Consider the following 14275-nt stretch of genomic DNA (forward strand, 5'->3'; position numbering starts at 1 on the left):
AACATGGATTAAACGCACAGCTGACTTAATCTTAATACGATATCATAATCACATTTATCATTTCTGTCAGGACTGTACAGAATATTTGCATATCTGTCAAATAGATATTTGAGTAAATATTAGAGTATCACCGAGCTCCTTTTATATCCTGTTTGGCACATCATGGATGCATGTGTGTGTGTGTGTGTGTGGTTTTTTTTTTGTTTGTTTTTGGTGCATCTATCAGCATTCGGTGTGGACACACCTGTGTTGACACCTCTTTCATCTGGAACAGTCAAGTGCTCCATCAAACATTTATGATATATGAGCGTGTTATCTTTCTCTCCGAGAGTCTCCGGAGGGAGAAGAGCTGCCAGATAGACTTTTGCTTCACTGCTGTCCTCACTGCGTACAAACACACACACACTGGTGGTAAAAATTGAAACCATTGTTTAGTTTGTGAGTAGTCAGTTTACAGCTCGGGAATAATTCCAGGTTTGAAATTCGAATCCCTGTCTGTGTCTGGTTTGACAGTGGGGTTTGATACCGAGTAAGATGTAAAACACACACACGCTCACACACAAGCACAGATGTTTATTTTTACAATCTGGTGCCCCAAAAAAGTATTTTAAAACATAAATGAAATACCTAAATATATTTAGGTTTATAATATTTAACCAACGGGTGGCACTGTGGCCCGGTGGGTAGCACTGTTGCCTCACAGCTAGAAGGTCATGGAGTTTGGGTCTGTGTGGGTTTCTTATGGGAGCTTCGGTTCCCTCTCACAGTTCAAAAACATGCAAGTGAGGTGAATTAAAGAGAGAAAATTGTCCATGACTGTTCTTGACATTCAAAACTTGAACTGATGAATCTTGTGTAACCAGTAACTACGTCATGTTATGAATGGACGCAAAGTGTGTAAAACATGACATTAGGTTCCTAATAAAATAAATAAATAATAAATGTAGCCTTTATTCTGCATTCCTACACTTTACATACATTTTATTGGAGGGAACCTTTGTAACCATCCCCATTCAGCAGTAAATCAGTGCAGAAATGTGTGTGTGTGTGTGTGTGTGTGTGAGGGTAAATAATTGCATGTGGCTGTGTATGCATGGAGATAACCAGGCAGTGTACAGGAATGCATTCGGCTCAGCATACTTCTCCCTCCGGACAGAATTGGCGTGACGTCTTTGCCATATGCTGCATGAAGAGCTCTGTGTGTGTGTGTGTGTGTGTGTGTGTGTGTGTCTGCGGTGATAAACATTAAATCCTCTCACGGGTTCAAACAAACAAGGTCAAAGGTTAAAATGGCAGAGGCATACGTAGAAACAGTCACACAGGGGGTAGTCGATGCCCTAAAATAACACAAGCTGTGTCTGGAATCACTACTGTGACCTAGTGCTTATACATCATATATATGCAAACAATGATGTCATCTTTCTTTCTATTTTCGGCCGCTATCTGGTTTTTAGAGGTCATTACGGCAGATCTGGTCCGCATTCCAGACCTGGCACTGTTTTTACACCGGATGCCCATTTGACACAATCCTCCTATTTTATCCAGGCTTAGGATGGGCACTGGGAGCAGGCTGACAAGTGCACCTCCCTGTGGCATGGCTGTTTTGTCATGTCCGTGCAGATGCCCTACAGACATTGCAGTGCTGATATTTGAACCCAGTATCCCTTAAACTCAGCGGTATTGGGCTAGTGTAATATATATGGAACAACAGATGGTTGGTGGATGGATGGTGGATGGAAGGAAGGATGGATGGATGGATGGTGGATGGAAGGAAGGAAGGATGGATGGATGGATGGTGGATGGAAGGAAGGAAGGATGGATGGATAGATGGATGGAAGGATGGATGGATGGATGAATGTATAGATGGAAGGAAGGACGGATGGATGGATGGATGGTGGATGGAAGGAAGGAAGGATGGATGGATAGATGGATGGAAGGATGGATGGATGGATGAATGTATAGATGGAAGGAAGGACGGAAGGATGGATGGATAGATGGATGGATGGATGGAAGGATGGATGGATGGTGGATGGAAGGAAGGATGGATGGATAGATGGATGGATGGATGGAAGGATGGATGGATGGTGGATGGAAGGAAGGAAGGATGGATGGATAGATGGATGGAAGGATGGATGGATGGATGTATAAATGGATAGATGGAAGTAAGGAAGGATGGATAGATGGAAGGAAGGATGGATAGATGGATGGATAGATGATAGATGGAAGGAAGGATGGATGGATAGATGGAAGGAAGGATGGATGGATGGATGGATGAATGGAAGGATGGATGGATGGATGAATGGAAGGATGGATGGATGGATGGATGGATGGATGAATGAATGGAAGGATGGATGGATGGATAGATGAAAGTAAGGAAGGATGGATGGATAGATGGAAGGATGGATGGATGGATGGATAGATGGATGGATGGATAGATGGAAGGAAGGATGGATGGATGGATGGATGGATAGATGGAAGGAAGGATGGATGGATAGATGGAAGGATGGATGGATGGATGGATAGATGGAAGGAAGGATGGATGGATGGATGGATGGATGTATAGATGGAAGGATGGATGGATGGATGGTTGGATGGATGGATGGATGGATGGAGGGAAGGAAGGAAGGAAGAAAGGATGGATGGATGGATGGATGGATGCATGGGTGGGTGGATGGATGGATGGATGGATGGATGCATGGGTGGATGGATAGATAGGAAATTAAGGAATCCTGAAGGAAATATATTGTTGCACCGCCTGAGCACTCTTATTAGTTACCACCTTAAATATTCAAAATCAGATCAAGTAATTGCCATTAGACAATTTTATAATTACTGTGACAAAACCTGTTAATTGTCTACATTTACACAGTAGTAATAACTATGGTGTTATTAATAAAAATGATAATTATAATAGTAGTTATGCAAACTAAGTAATTTATGATGGTCTATAAGTAAGAATTTGAGAAACAGATCTAGATATTAAATCGACAAAACTGGTCAGTCTTTTTAAGCTATGAGTAGTAAATAGTGTTAGCATGGCTCAAATTGTTTGAAAAGTGTAGCTCATAGTAGCAAACAGTAACCCAACATCAGTGTATATTCATCCCCCACTCCTTTCTCTTAATACCCAAATATATAAAAATATTTTTATATGTTAGCTTGGCCTTGTACCAACAGCCTCAGGCACTCACTAGACATGAACACGGCAAGTCAGCTCAGAAGTGTCGACTGGACGGCCACAAGGGAAAGAGATTTATTTTTCTGTTAAACACACACACACACACACACAGTTTCAGTGTTTTTTGGTAAAACTGCCCAACACTAACCAGAATAAATAATGAAACTGAAAAAAAAACATTGTTTCTGACTGGGGTGTCATGGTGGCACAGTGGGTAGCGCTGTTGTCTCACATCAAAAAAGACATCAAAAGGGTTTGTCTATTTTCCATGTGTCCACATGGGTTTCCTCCAGGTGCTCCGGTATCCTCCTACAAGTTCAAAGACATGTCGTAGGGCCATAAGTATAAGTGTGTGTGGGGGTGTTTGCCCTGTTATGGACTGGCTACATTCTTGGCTGCCCCTCATGGGCCACAGAGAAAAATTATAATAATTAAATAAAGAACATTTTAACAGGCACATAAACATGAAATGAACTTGTACACGATCGCCCCTTGTGGAGGCTTTATGTTACACCTTGTAAACCACAGTGGAACCAGATTGCCTCCATTTTTATTAATTAAATTTTAATAATTAAAATGTGGGTTACTTGAAGAAAAAGTTTGAAAGACTCTGATTTACAATATAGTGTATTTAAAAGTGTAACCTTACTATTGGGAGGAAATAATTTAGGAAACTATCCAATACATGACTAATGTAGTGAACGAATGCCTTTATTGTCATTGTATAAAAAATGACCAACTAGGTAGGAGTGTCTAATAGAGTGGACAGTGAGTGGACACTGTGTTTAAAAACTCCAGCAGCGCTGCTGTGTCTGATCCACTCATACCAGCATAACACACACTAACACACCACCACCATGTCAGTGTCATTACAGTGCTGAGAATGATCCACCACCTAAATAATACCTACTCTGTGGGGGTCCTGACCATTGAAGAACAGGGTAAAAGCAGGGTAAAAAGGTATGTAGAGAAACAGATGGACTACAGTCAGTAATTGTAGAACTACAAAGTGCTCCTATGTGGTAAGTGGAGCTTATAAATTGGACAGTGAGTGTAGAAACCAGGAGGTGGTTTTAATGTTATGGCTGATCAGTGTATATTAGAAGAAGTATATAAAAATAAGTATAATTAATATAATATTAATAAGTAATATGTATAAGTACAGAATTTCACATGTACAGAATAACAGTATTATTGTACATTTGTAAGAACTTCAGTACTCGTATTACAATGATGTTAAAGTAACGTGCTGAAAAAGGCAAATCTAATGGGCATGATGAATACTGGGCATGTGCCAAATCTAGTGGTGGATAACAAGGGGAACTCTGGTGCCGTCCCAAAATAGGTCACGACTGGAAAATCGGACTGGAAATCATGTAGCGTGGACCAGGCGTGAGCTGTGCAGTGGATGGATACCCCTTCGATAGTAGAGCAGTTAATATAACGTTCATGCTAACAGACCTCCCAGTGTTTTAATAAAGCTCCAGTAGAGCGTGCACGTTCCTTCCAGTGGATTGAAACGGCAGCGGTTCGTACTCATGGATAAAACTAATTATAACACAGCTAGAAAAGTTCACCACTAGAAGATAAATGTAATAATGGTCCGTGCCCTATTTGTGCGTGTGGGGCGGGAAGAGGGAGGTGGTGTGTGTGTGTGTGTGTGTGTGTGTGTGTGTGTGTAATGGAGTCTTTAACAGTTTGAATTTAATCAGGTGTGATGTGCACCATGTTCCTTTGATCTAAATTAAAATCTGAACAAATGAGGGGCGAGGCGAATGAGAAGAGGAGAGGGAAAAAAAGGTGATACCTAAGGAATTGCTCTCTCTCACTCTCTCCCTGTCTCTCTCTCTCTCTCATGCTGTCTCTCTGCATCTCCCTTCAGCATTCAAATTTGTGCATTTGTTAGCTGCCATTTCGTATCAAAGGCCAAGCTAATTCTCATTAACGGAGGAGTACGTGAAAGTGGTTTGACCAGACACCGTTGCTAAACGCTATAACACTTTGGCAGCTAATCAATGACAAGCAGCTCGTTAGGAAAGCTCTTCGTTGTTCCGTGTTTCAAAAGAGATAATGAGGCCTTTTATGACCCGCGGTGTTTTCGTGATGTTAGCTTTTCTAACGTAATGTGCACTTTTTTCTACAGATCTGAACTATAGATTGCACCGGTGGGAACGATCACTCCTGTAGGTGTTTGTGTGTGTAGTTCAGGTTCAGATCGCACCACGCTCTGAGAGACAGATTGAAGAATGAGGGCCATTAAAGGGGAATGACCCTTACAACGATGGAAATTGTGAGAGCTATTATGGACAAGCAATGCTCTGGTAGCCCTGTAAAATGCTCCGGTAGCTAAAACTGGCTCATCTCGGGCAGTGTTGGTAGAAAGAGTGCTACCTGTGCTACCTTCTGAAGTGCCAGAAAAACTGGTACCCCCGTCTAGGACTTTGTAGGTCCCCTACGGGAGCGTAGGACTGCAGAAACACCATACTTCCTGGACCTGCAGAACGGTCCACAATTCTGTTGTATTCTGAGGTGTAGGACTTGCATGGCATCCCATATGTGTTCAATAACTTTGCGATCTGGTGACCTAGGTAAGAATGGCTAAACCCCAAACTGAGGGTGATGAGGGTTCCTCTAATCATAATTTGGTGTCTCTAGACGTGTGGCGGCCCATTGTTCTTTTGGAAGAGACCAAACCTGTGACCACTGATGGAAGGTCTAGAAGATGATCACTTATCTATTGCTGCTGTTTGAGTTGGTCATCTTCTAGTGTCTTATCCACTGATACCAGCACAACACACACTAACACACCACCACCATGTCAGTGTCACTGCAGTGCTGCTAAATAATACCTGCTCAGTAGTATTCCTGTGGGGGTCCTGACCATTGAAGAACAGAGTGAAAGTAGGCTAAAAAAGTATGTAGATAAATAAATAGACTACAGTCAGTATTTGTAGAACTACAAAGTGCTTCTACATGGTAAGTGGAGCTGATAAAATGGACAGTTAGTGTAGAAACAAGGAGGTATATATAAAAATATAAAAATGCAACAATGCAACAAAGCAATTGAGAGATAAGGGCCTTGCGTAAGGGTCCAACAGTGGCTTGAACCATAGACCCGTCCATTAGTAATCCAGTACCTTAACCGCTAGGCTACGACTGCCCTACAATAGCATTATGAATAGTAATATAAATATAAAAATAATGGAATTCATACGCTATTGACTTTACATGTGTTATCATAGTGCACCCGATTACACACGACTTCATTACTGCCAGAAGAAAAATGAAAAGATAAGATTAAATAGACAGCGAATGTATAAAGCAACGTAGCCTAACAGCATAATGTCAGTCTGCTTCTCGAATCATTTACAGCAGTGTGGTGTTACAGCTCAAGATTATACAGCTACGAGGATCCGTGTTAAAGAAATAAATAAGCTCTTAGCATCACAGTATGCTATTACAATTGTTCTCATCCCATATTCATTTGCATTTTTATCTTGCCAGGTTGTAAACTTCAGGTAATTAGATTAGGACCATTAAACCCAAATCAGCTCAACGGCAAACATGCAAGGCCTTGTGTTTTTGCCTCATGAACAGACAAAACTACATAATTTTAAGTACCCCTGGTGAGAATGGCTGTTATAAGAAGTACTATACAAATATAATAGAATAGGTACATTTATACTGAGGCCTGGGGGGCAATACAGGGTATTTGAGTAGGTATTGTGCTGGTCACACGTTTTTATGCAGGACACCAATCCATCGCAGGTCCTCAGCCATCAACCCCTCAGATATCACCAATCATGTCTGTATATTGGCCAATAGCACCACTGGGGATTCGAACCTGGATCCCAGAGGAAGAATGCTAACATAATGTACTGCTAACATAATGTACTGCTGTGTACTACTTAACTATTACTGTATAGCGGGGTCGCTCAGGTGGCGCAGCGGTAAAAACACACGCTGGAACCAGAGCTGGGATCTCGAAGACATCGTATCGAATCTCAGCTCTGCCTGCCGGCTAAGGCTGAGCGGCCACATGAACAACGATTGGCCTGTTGTTCAGATGGGCGGGACTAAGCCGGATGGGGTCTCTTTCTCTCATGACTGGACACAGAGATGAGAAAAGAGTTCTGTCAGGGTGTGTCTCTCCGTACACAACGCTGAGCTGCACTGCACTCTTCAAAGTGTAGGTGATAAGATGCATATGGCATGCTGCCCACGTGTCGGAGGGGGCGAGGGTTAGCTCTGTTTTCCTCAATCAGAACAGGGCATTGGTGGAGAGGAAGCATGACTCAATCGGGCAATTGGACGCGCTAAGAGGGAGAAAAAAGGGAGAAAATGCATAAAGAAAATATTTTTAAAAAACTATTACTGTATAGCATTATCAATGCTGATGATCAGAAATAAGAAAGCTCCCGGGTTCGAATCTCTTTGTCTGTACAAAAAGTGGAGGAGCACAGAGATCGGGGCGTGGCCCTCCGTATGCAAAGCAAACCTTGTGCACAAATCCACCAAAGTATGGGTGTATAAGAAGGAATTGGTAGGACTGCATACACATCAGAAGGAGTGTCAGACAAATTTAGACTTTCCTTGGATGCCATTGGGGTGCCCAGCAGCAGATTGGCTATGCTAAATTCTGGAAAAAAGGGGGTACAATTCATAAATAAATAGAGATAGTTCATGCTAAGATGATTCAAGCGTTAAATGCACAGTTAAATGAACTTGAACAACTAAAATGAAGTTTTAGTGTTTTTTACTGAGGCTCCATCAGCTTTTCTCATCAGCAGCAGTGTAGAGCTCCCAGCAGCAAATACCTCCTCATCAAATCACTAAACAAATCGGACTTTTGTGTGTGTGTGTGTGTGTGTGTGTTTTGTTCTCAGTGCTTTGGTTGAAACACAAAGATTGATCTACTGCATTTAAACCATTACTTTGCTCCTTCCTGAGACTTGTAAACAAATTACTCTAGATTCTTTAAATCCCATTCTTAAAATCAGAGAAGGTTTTCCAAAGCTACTTCTTACCTCTGTATACATCCTCTCTTTCATTTGTTAGTCGGTTGTCACCTGTTTTGACTGCAGGTGCATAAAAAACAGCCGTTATTAAGCTGCCAATCCATGTAATTAAGTCCCGTTCCTTTCCACCTGTTTATTTTTCACCTCATTCAGCGTGTTTGCTCATCAGGCTGGGCAATCAGGATGCCGATAAATTCCAGCGTGTCCAAGTGTAGGTGTCTGAGGCTGGGGAGATAGCGGCGAACGGAGAAGGTGACTCACGGTTATCTCTATGGAAGCAGAACTTGACTCGGTAATGCATCAGTGCAGCCCAGTTAAAGTGTGAAGTCTCTCCTGGCACCTTACTACAGTGCCTTGAAAAGTCGTCAGCCTCTAGACTGTATTTATATTTAACTGTCACAGTGCAGTTTTTGTACATAAAGCAGTATATATTATGTCAAATTTACCAAAAAAGTTAAATAAGCAATAACTGGACATCAGAGCAATGAAAAAAAAATCAACTGCCATGACATCTTGATGATAATTTATGTTGCATTGACAACATACATACATATTCCACTGACAAGTGAAGTGAATAACACTGACTATCTCGTCATCACGGCACCTGTTAGTGGGTGGGATATATTAAGCAGCAAGTGAACATTTTATCCTCAAAGTTGATGTGTTAGAAGCAGAAAAAATAGGCAAACTTTAGGATTTGAGTGAGTTTGACAAGGGCCAATATGTGATGGCTAGACGACTGGGTCAGAGCATCTCCAAAACTGCAGCTCTTGTGGGGTGTTCCCGGTCTGCAGTGGTCAGTATCTATTAAAAGTGGTCCAAAAAAGGAACAGTGGTAAACCGGCGACAGGGTCATGGGCGGCCAAGGCTCATTGATGCACGTGGAGAGCGAAGGCTGGCCCGTGTGGTCCGATCCAACAGACGAGCTACTGTAGCTCAAATTGCTGAAGAAGTTAATGCTGGTTCTGATAGAAAGGTGTCAGAATACACAGTGCATCGCAGTTTGTTGTGAATGAGGCTGCATAGCCGCAGACCAGTCAGGGTGCCCATGCTGACCCCTGTCCACTGCCGAAATTCCCCAAATTTCCCTGATCTCAATCCAATCGAGCATCTGTGGGATGTGCTGGACAAACAAGTCCGATCTATGGAGGCTCCACCTCGTAACTTACAAGAGTTAAAGGATCTGTTGCTAACATCTTGGTGCCAGAAACCACAGCACACCTTCAGGGGTCTAGTGGAGTCCGTGCCTCTGCGGGTCAGGGCTGTTTTAGCAGCGAAAGGGGGACCAACACAATATTAGGAATATATAATATAAATATATACACTGATTAGCCATAACATTAAAACCACCTCCCTGTTTCTACACACACTGTCCATTTTATCAGCTCCACTTACCATATAGAAGCACTTTGTAGTTCTACAATTACTGACTGTAGTCCATCTGTTTCTCTACATACTTTTTTAGCCTGCTTTCACCCTGTTCAATGGTCAGGACCACTACAGAGCAGGTATTATTTAGGTGGTGGATGATTCTCAGCACTGCAGTGACACTGACATGGTGGTGGTGTGTTTGTGTGTTGTGCTGGTATGAGTGGATCAGACACAGCAGCGTTGATGGAGTTTTTAAATATCGTGTCCACTCACTGTCCACTCTATTAGACACTCCTACCTAGTTGGTCCACCTTGTAGACGTAAGTCAGAGACGATCACTCATCTATTGCTGCTGTTTGAGTCGGTCATCGGTATATATGAAAAAAGCTATTTTTTTACAAAGCGCTGTACACTTCAGCGTCCTTATTAAAAAACACTGCTACAAGCTATACTGGTACAGTCATCACATTAAATCCACATCCACCACCCAACCATCACATTAACGTACACACACACACACACTTCTTTCATGCTTCTCGGCTATTAGATCCACCAGGGGCCGTGGATATCATGAAACATCAAAGCCATTTGCTTTATAAATCTCTGGTGTGTATAACAGAGCCCGAGGCCGTTGAAACTACAGAAAGGAAAATTTTCTTGCCCAGACTTTGGTGCTGAGATCTCTCCGGTCCAGCAATGTGTTAAGACCGAAGATATTCACATTCCAATAAACACAACCCCCCCACCCCCCACCCCACACACACACACACATACACACATATACACACACACACACTATCATTCCCTGCAGCATAGCTTAGCATATCTAATAATCGCTAATGAGCACTCATGGCTTGGAGTGGCATATTACGTCAATTGATTGTCAGAGCCAGTTTATTATCCTTAAAAGTCCTGCATAATAACAGTTGATTAATTTAAGCGGTAAGTGGAATTTTTTCCAACATGTGTTCTTAATTATGCTGTAATTAGCACGGGCGTATGTGCAGGCTCACGTATGCACACAAACACACACACTCGAGACGCAATGGAGCTTACCTGAGGGTTCCTGCTGGGTACTAATCGAAAACAGCAGCCACGGAAACAAAGACTAAGAAAAGTCAATGGGCACATTTATACGGCTTAGTTTTTTTTATGTCTTGACGTCATTAAACATTAGAGCTTTACATTGGGACTAGATTTTGACATTTACTTACTAACGTACAGCTAAAGCTACAAATACAACCTTTTTTTGTGTTACTACTGTTTTATATTGGACAGGGTCATGGTGGATCTAGCTTCCTTAGCATCACTGGGCGCAGTGCATTAACACACCCTGGACAGAACACCAATCCATAGCGGGGCATCAGCTGTCCCAAATCAAACATAGCTGCGGCATTTAGCAGACGCTTCAATACAAAGCGACTTACGATTATGACTGAATGCAATTCAAGCAATTGAGGGTTAAGGGCCTTGCTCAGGAATCCAACAGTGGCAACTTGTTGTGGTGGGGCTTGAACCAGCAATTCTGATTACTAGTCCAGTACCTTAACCACTAAGCTAATCATGTCTCTGTGGATTCAAACCCTGGATCCCAGCAGTAGTAGCCAAGCGTAATGATCAAAATTAGCTAAATAAAGCTACATTTTAGTAAATACTTGTGCCATGAACAATTAGCAAGTCTGACTCGCTTCTTGAGAACCATATTGGAAATCATTTTTGTGACTTTTAGATTTGGCGCCGTCTCTGGCATCAATAGTGGCACCATGCTGGTGGAAATTAGACTTCTGAAACAAAGAAAGCCAGTCTTTTCTTCAAATTATGCATTACGACCTAATATATAGGCTTATTTACGAAGCAGCTACAGTGTTAGCAGAGAATAGCATAATATAGCATAATATAGTATTTTTAATGTTCTTAAATAGTAAATATTTTTATGCCTAATAACTTTAACCTAATAAATTGTCTTTGCGTATTGAGTATTACCGGTTTAAGATGCACAAAAACATAAATGAAAGGAAACTACTAACTTAAAATGTAATGGTTGAAGTTATGTACTTGCTGTCTGTTATCATGATGGTATTATAACGGAATTTTAGCTGTTGACTAACTGTCATTACGCAGCCGTATGCGAAGGTTTTGGCACCCGTGGTCGGGTCATCTTGGTATTGGTATGTCAGTGCCAAGTCAATACTTTTGACATCTCTAATTTTAGCAATAGTAAATTGATTTTACTTGTTACTAGAAAGAACACAGCTGTACCTTGAAACTCAATGTCAGTTGGTTCTGGGAGTCGTGTCGAGTTTATAAAGCCTTGAGTTTCAAGGTATTTTTTCCCATAAGGATGTATGGGAATATGTTATTGCGTTCCATGGTCCTGTGGAACTACATATATTTTAGGCTAATGTAAAATAATGGGGTTGTTTTTGACACTTATACACAAAAAATAACACAAATATAATATTAAAACACTGAAATACAGTTGAAAATCAATAAAAAAAATAAAATAAAATCTGCACTTTACTTTTACTTTATTTATTGTTTCCTTATGCTTCTTAATCGTGGAGATGCTTGATCTTGAAATACTGTATTCCATTCAGTAAAGGCGTTTACATGAGAAGCGGCAAAATAGCTTTTGCGCTGACTGTGCCGTTATTTCCTATGGAGTGTGGCGGTGCACAAAGCTCAATGTGACTTATTGTACTGAAACAACAAGTGAGGAATTTCATTAGTGGCAGTAATAATTAAGAGGGGTTTAGTGTTACTGTGTCGTTCTTTTAATACATCAAGTCACATTAAGCTTTTTTTAATAATAAGCGTTTTAGACTCTCAGAAAAGCTGATTCTCACAACTTCTCAGCACCCCGAGCTATAACACAAGTTTAAAAGTGAAACGGGGAGGAAAATCCAGCTAAACACAGATACATGTGGAGCTTTCAGAGTGAATTTGATGGTTATTCTACACAAATGCAGATTCGTCTCATATGCATACTTTGATGAGGTTTTACTGCACCGCTCAAGTCAAGCGCTGAACAAAGCGAGTGTTCATTGTTAATTTGAAATGACATAAATGAATTTTTTAAATGAGGTAAACATTGAGTTTAAGGGTACAAAGTTCTCCACGAAGGATGTCCAGTTCCAAGGATTTTGAGCTACAAGATACCACAGTAATACCAACTAAAAATGTACTCGTTCATGCGATTCGAACCTCCCGTAGCATTCTATTTGCTCAGCAGTACTGTGTTGGCGTGTGCCTTGTAGGCAGCACGATAAAGCCGATCAATGTAAATAGCTAGCGATCAATTATCACACCGCACATCCAACAGCAGCGTGCCACAATAATTCATCCCCTTCCTCTGACGAACGAGCCCTAATAATGAGGCACGGCATTCAGAGAGCGCAGGACGCGAACGCGGGAGCCGAGTCGATATGCGGATTCAAACAAAGCGACGCTCACTCCCCTCTCCGTCTCTCTCCCACCTCTAACCGTGTAATTGTTTTGCCTCTAATAGTGCCATAATGAGCCAACGCGCAGCCATTTATTCCGTCTTTGTGTATTTCTAATGCGATTCCCTCTGGTGTTGTAGCTTAGCCGCCTCCGTCCTACCTCACTCCTCTATCCTTTGCACCTCTCTCGCCCTCAGTCTCCATGTCTACTTCAGTTTTTTTGTCTGTCTTTTCTTGTTCGGCCTCATTCGGCACACCTGGATGCCTGCAGGTGAAGCGTCAGCATGAATAATTCATGATAGTGTAAGATCTTCTCCCATATATAATTTTTTTCTATCCTTGTCTCTCCCCTCTGTGTCTCGCTACCCTTTCTTCATCCCCTTTCCTGTGTCAGAATGCACTTTTCCACTTGCTGTCTGTTCTCTTTGCTCAAATGAAGCCATAATTCCCTCATGCTCTGGTAGGGATGTCATGTTGTGTACGCTTGTATTTTTTTTAATCCTTGTTGTCAGGGGGAAAAAGGTACCTGAACCTAACCTGTCCTGTCTCTCTATGTCTCTCTGCAGTGAGCTTCACGGACTGTGGCAGAGGTTCAGGGCTGCGCTTCGAAACCGGAGACCCGGACGATTTTCGGATAGGAGAAGACGGCACACTGTACGCCAAGCGTACCCTCCGTGTGTCGGAGAGAAACAGCCGCGGCCTCGAGATCCGAGCGAAGAATTTGAATTCAGAGGAAGAGTGGTCTACACGAGTGACCTTCACACTACCAGACTCGCCCAAACAGGTACAAACTAAGACTTAAAGGGCTGCATTCAAATTCTAGATCTTTCCAGGTTTTCTTAAATATGCCAGCTACCAGGGCAGTATCTATCTATCTGTCTGTCTGTTTATCTATCTAACTATCTATCTATCTACCTGTCTGTCTATCTATCTGTCTGTCTGTCTACCTATCTATCTGTCTATCTATCTGTCTATCTATCTATCTGTCTGTCTGTCTATCTATCTATCTATCTATTGATCTGTCTGTCTGTGTGTCCTTCTGTCTGTCTATCTATCTATCTACCTGTCTGTCTATCTGTCTGTCTTTCTGTTAGTCCATCTATCCACATGTCTGTATCTCTGTCTGTCTATCTATTCATCTATCTACCTGTCTATCTGTCTGCCTGTCTTTCTATCTGTCTATCTATCTACCTGTTTATCTGTCTTTCTTTCTGTCTGTCCGTCTGTTTGTCTATCTATCTACATGTCTGTCTCTCTGTCGTCTA

At 41.8% G+C, this 14275-nt stretch overlaps 1 protein-coding gene across 1 annotated transcript in view; it reads left to right on the top strand.

Annotated features, from left to right (window-relative positions):
* The window catches only part of cdh2 (cadherin 2, type 1, N-cadherin (neuronal)), a 73885-nt gene that overhangs the window by 29457 nt on the left and 30153 nt on the right, over window positions 1–14275 (top strand). The window contains exon 3 of the mRNA XM_063001319.1: window positions 13577–13794. Coding sequence (XP_062857389.1) covers window positions 13577–13794 — 218 coding nt within the window. The remainder of the gene's footprint in view (window positions 1–13576; window positions 13795–14275) is intronic.

Source organism: Trichomycterus rosablanca, chromosome 9, assembly GCF_030014385.1.
Source record: "Trichomycterus rosablanca isolate fTriRos1 chromosome 9, fTriRos1.hap1, whole genome shotgun sequence".
NCBI classification, from domain to species: Eukaryota; Metazoa; Chordata; class Actinopteri; order Siluriformes; family Trichomycteridae; genus Trichomycterus; species Trichomycterus rosablanca.